The sequence below is a fragment of the Oncorhynchus clarkii genome, chromosome 2 (assembly GCF_045791955.1).
Source record: "Oncorhynchus clarkii lewisi isolate Uvic-CL-2024 chromosome 2, UVic_Ocla_1.0, whole genome shotgun sequence".
Taxonomy (NCBI): Eukaryota; Metazoa; Chordata; class Actinopteri; order Salmoniformes; family Salmonidae; genus Oncorhynchus; species Oncorhynchus clarkii.
Window position 1 is genome coordinate 5,359,901 of NC_092148.1, and position 4,232 is coordinate 5,364,132.

General features: G+C 41.3%; 1 protein-coding gene across 1 annotated transcript; it reads left to right on the forward strand.

Annotated features, from left to right (window-relative positions):
• The first annotated feature begins 80 nt into the window (after nucleotides 1–80).
• LOC139378864 (mitochondrial assembly of ribosomal large subunit protein 1-like) lies at nucleotides 81–2,792 on the forward strand. Its single transcript, XM_071121432.1, has 4 exons — nucleotides 81–491; nucleotides 959–1,137; nucleotides 1,385–1,466; nucleotides 2,151–2,792. Exons 1-4 carry the CDS (start codon nucleotides 182–184, stop codon nucleotides 2,303–2,305), a joined length of 726 nt encoding a protein of 241 aa, XP_070977533.1. The 5' UTR covers nucleotides 81–181; the 3' UTR covers nucleotides 2,306–2,792.
• Nucleotides 2,793–4,232: the final 1,440 nt, after the last annotated feature.

The following is a 4,232-nucleotide window of genomic DNA, read 5'->3' on the forward strand; positions in this document are numbered from 1 at the left end:
CAAAGTCTTACTCCTGTACAATAGGCGGCGGTAAAGCGCATCCAGGAGGAGTAAACAGCGAAGAAACCACCTCAACCAATCAGAGTCCTGGAATCAGAAACACTTCCTGTTTCTAGACAGCCCTTTGAAAAACAAACCAAAATTACTTGCGTTTTAATGGCAATGACACGATAGCTAAATCATGTATGTACTACATTGTTCTAGGCAATTTGTCTCTCAGATACTTTCACATAATGTTCTTCTAGGGTATACTGGTGTGGTTAGAGGTGCGTGTTTAATTTCAAAAGCGCGACGCAGCACAACATTCTTGTATCGACGTTATACATTTCTTGCCTCTCAGCAATTGCATCCACATCTCTCTGCATTTTACAACGGTATTAGACGATATTACGCCGATTTACATGCTGAAGAGAATGTTTTAAAGTCGGACACCCCTGGCAAGCTTCTGGCACAACAAGATGAATATGAGATGCAGAGTGACTCAAGCCAAAGTAAGTAGAACTAAAATCAACTAGCTAGCTAACGTCAGTAGTGTGAGTAACGTTACATGGTTACAAGGCACCCAATTCAATTACAAAGTCACACTATCTGATCTAGCTAAGCTAATTTTTTTCGAAATTACAGGCTTGTGCATGACACTTTTCTGTAGACCAATTATAAAGCTGGGGATATGGGGATAACTGTCGGAGTTTACTCACCTCCAAAACATTCTACTATAAATACCGGCAAAAAATAAATGCATAAATGCATCTCCTTTTCCATTCCACAGAAATCAGTTATAGTCAATATTTAGCTTGAATCCTTCCAAAACATGTTTCACAGGATAGATTCTATGTAACATTTTAAACGAAACTTCCTTTACTTTGTTACTGATACAATACACCCAGGCTAGTGTATTACGAATGAACATACTGAAGGACTGTTTAGTGTGATGATCCTCCCTCTCCCCTTGCTGTAGGAAACCCACAGGAGGACTTTAACCTCGACGTGTTGGTGTCCCTGCTCCGCCAGGAGAATGCAGCAGACATCTGTGTCATCAAGGTACCTGAGGACATCAAGTACACAGACTACTTCATCGTTGTCAGCGGCTCCTCCTCAAGACACCTCCGTGCCATGGCCCTCTACGCCATTAAAGTGGTAATTCCTTTATTGGATCAATTGTAGGTTTGCAAAATTCCGGTAACTTTCCCCAAATTACCAGGTTTTCCAGAAATCCTAGTAGGAAGGGATAAGCAGGAAACCTGGGAATTTCCGGACGAGTTACTGAAATTTTGCAACTGTATTAATGGAACATGTGAATAATGGTGCTGCTGGTCAAAGCTGTGCAGAAAACGCCATGTACATTTGGCACCACTGTGTTGTAATACATGTTATATTTTGGCAGTACAAATATATGAAGAAAGACCGGGACCCACATGCCAAGATTGAGGGAAAGGATGCAGAAGACTGGATGTGCATTGACTTTGGTATGTTTGATGATCTACTCCTGGCTGTGGATTATAGTGCATGACGATTAGAATCATTTACCGAAACAACACACTGATGGTCTCTAGAAATATTACACTGATATATTTTCTCAGGATATGTGTGTAACCGATGTGAAATGGCTAGCTAGTTAGCGGTGGTGCGCGCTAATAGCGTTTCAAGCGGTGACGTCACTCGCTCTGAGGCCTTGAAGTAGTTGTTTCCCTTGCTCTGCAAGGGCCGTGGCTTCTGTGGCGCAATGGGTAACGATGCTTCGTGGGTGACTGTTGTTGTCTGTGTGCAGAGCCCAGGTAGGGGTGAGGAGAGGGATGGAAGCTATACACGTGGGTAATAAGGTGAAAATGTACATTTCTTACTTGCTAATCCCATTGCTGTCGTCTCTGTCTCTGTCTCCTCTCTCTGTCCCCCTTCTCTCTCCCCTCTCTCTCTCTCTCTCTCTCCCTTCTCTCTCTCTGTCTCTGTCTCCTCTCTGTCCCCCTTCTCTCTCCCCTCTCTCTCTGTCCCCCTTCTCTCTCCCCTCTCTCTCTGTCCCCCTTCTCTCTCCCCTCTCTCTCTGTCTCCCTTCTCTCTCTCCTCTCTCTGTCTCCCTTCTCTCTCTGTCTCCCTTCTCTCTCTGTCTCCCCTCTCTCTCTCTCCCTTCTCTCTCTCTCCTTTCCTCCCTGTAGGAAGGATGGTGGTCCACTTCATGCTACCAGAGACCAGAGAGGTGTATGAACTGGAGAAGCTGTGGACACTACGTTCTCTTGATGAACAGTTGAGCTCCATCCCTGTTGAGACGCTCCCAGAGGACTTCATATATGGAGCTGATGTCACCAAGTGACTCAACAATTAAAGAACTGTTGAAACTGGAGTGTTATTTATTGAAAAGAAGAGACACTTCTGGAGTCTGCTTCCTAAATGGCACCCTATTCCCTTTATAGTGCACTACTTTTGACCGGAGTCCTATGGGTCCTGGTCAAAAGTAGTGCACTATGTAGAGAAAAGCAGTGTACCATTTGGGGCTGATTCCAAATGTTGAAAACTGCCATTACTGGTTGAATTCAGCCTGTAAATTGAAGTTGTCCTCTAAGCTTTGATCTTTGTTACCATTATAAACCAGTCTGCTATGCAGACTAGATGACACAAGAAGTGTCTTACAATCATGGTTGTTAGTGTTTGCACTGGAATGTAGCTAGGGGTTTAGGGTGTTTTTGTGTGTTTTGAGATGTATTGATGCGATGGGGAGGGGGATTCAGTGACAATGGTTGTTTGGGCATCAGAAGACTGAATTTTATTAAAGAATTAATTTAATAAAATCCTTTTCATAAGATATTGTGTTGTTCATGATGACTCCTGCCTAGCCACACATTATTACATTCAGTAGATGGTAACAGTGACATCTGGTGCAGAGTTGGTATATAAACAACAGAACAGTTGTTTGTTGGCTATAGTCGGTGTATTAAGCTAAACAAAATATGGTCTTGTGCAGCTTCTTGTAACTTAAGTTTCCATCAGTAATGGAAAAAGTACCCAATTTTCAAACTTGTAAGAGTAAGGATACCGTAAGAAAAAATTACTCAAATAAAAGTTAGTCACCCAGTAAAATACTACTTGAGTACAAATATAAATAATTACATTTCTTATATAAAGCATTTTCTTGTTTTAATTTACGGAAAGCCAGGGGCTTGGTCCAACACTCAGACATTATTTACAAACGAAGCATGTGTTTAGTTAGTCCGCCAGATAAGAGGCAGTAGGGATGACCAGGGATGTTCTCTTGATAAGTGTGAGAATTAGACAATTTTCCTGTCCTGCTAAGCATTCAAAACGTAATGAGTACTTTTGGGTGTCATGGAAAATGTATGGAGTAAAAAGTAAATTTTATTTTGGAATGTAGGGAGGTAAAAGTTGTCAAAATTATCATTAGTAAAGTAAAGATACCCCCCCTAAAAAACAACTTAAGTAGTACTTTCAAGTATTTTTACTTAAGTACTTTACACCACAAAAAAACAACTATCATATTGAATAACAAATGTACCTTTATTTACACAGTATGATGTATTCAATATTAAACTATTATAAACTGGGTTGTTTGAGCCCTGAATGCTGATTGGCTGACAGCCGTGGTATATCAGACCCTATACCACGGGTATGACAAAACATGTATTTTTACTGCTCTAATTACGTTGGTAACCAGTTTATAATAGCAATAAGGCACCTCAGGAGTTTGTTGTATATGGCTACTATACCACGGCTACGGGCTGTATCCAGGCACTCTGCGTTGCGTCAGGTTTAAGAACAGCCCTTGGCCGTGGTATATTGGCAATATACCACACCCCCTCGTGCCTTATCGCTTTAATATGTACTACACATTATTTACACCTGCTAAGAGACCCACTGTAGAGTATCACGGAAAAAATGTGTCTTCGAGGGGCCGGTTTTTCCATGAACCGCTTGACCTCAGCATGAGGTCAAGTGTATACATTTCTTTCGTTTACAGAAGACCCATATCAAGATCCAAACAGGTGAGATTATTAGGTTGACCTACTGTAATTAAAAATATATGTTTGTCCGTTTCCACGGTAACTTCATGGACAACATCTGTTTTTTAGAACAAATGATTTCTCCAAAAACTTGAATTTATAAATGGATAGATTTCACGTTGGCCTAGACAGGGAGCCGTAGCCATGCATTCTAGCGCATTATAGAGTATCACATGTTGTGTATTTTACATCACAGCCAATCAACCTATAAACATAGACCAATGA

Excerpts from the sequence above, each read along its gene's own strand:
- LOC139378864 (XM_071121432.1), top strand. The coding sequence starts at position 182 with ATGTATGTACTACATTGTTCTAGGCAATTTGTCTCTCAGATACTTTCA. Across the intron at positions 1,138-1,384 it reads CCCTCTACGCCATTAAAGTG|TACAAATATATGAAGAAAGA; the intron begins GTAATTCCTTTA and ends ATATTTTGGCAG. Across the intron at positions 1,467-2,150 it reads CTGGATGTGCATTGACTTTG|GAAGGATGGTGGTCCACTTC; the intron begins GTATGTTTGATG and ends TCCTCCCTGTAG.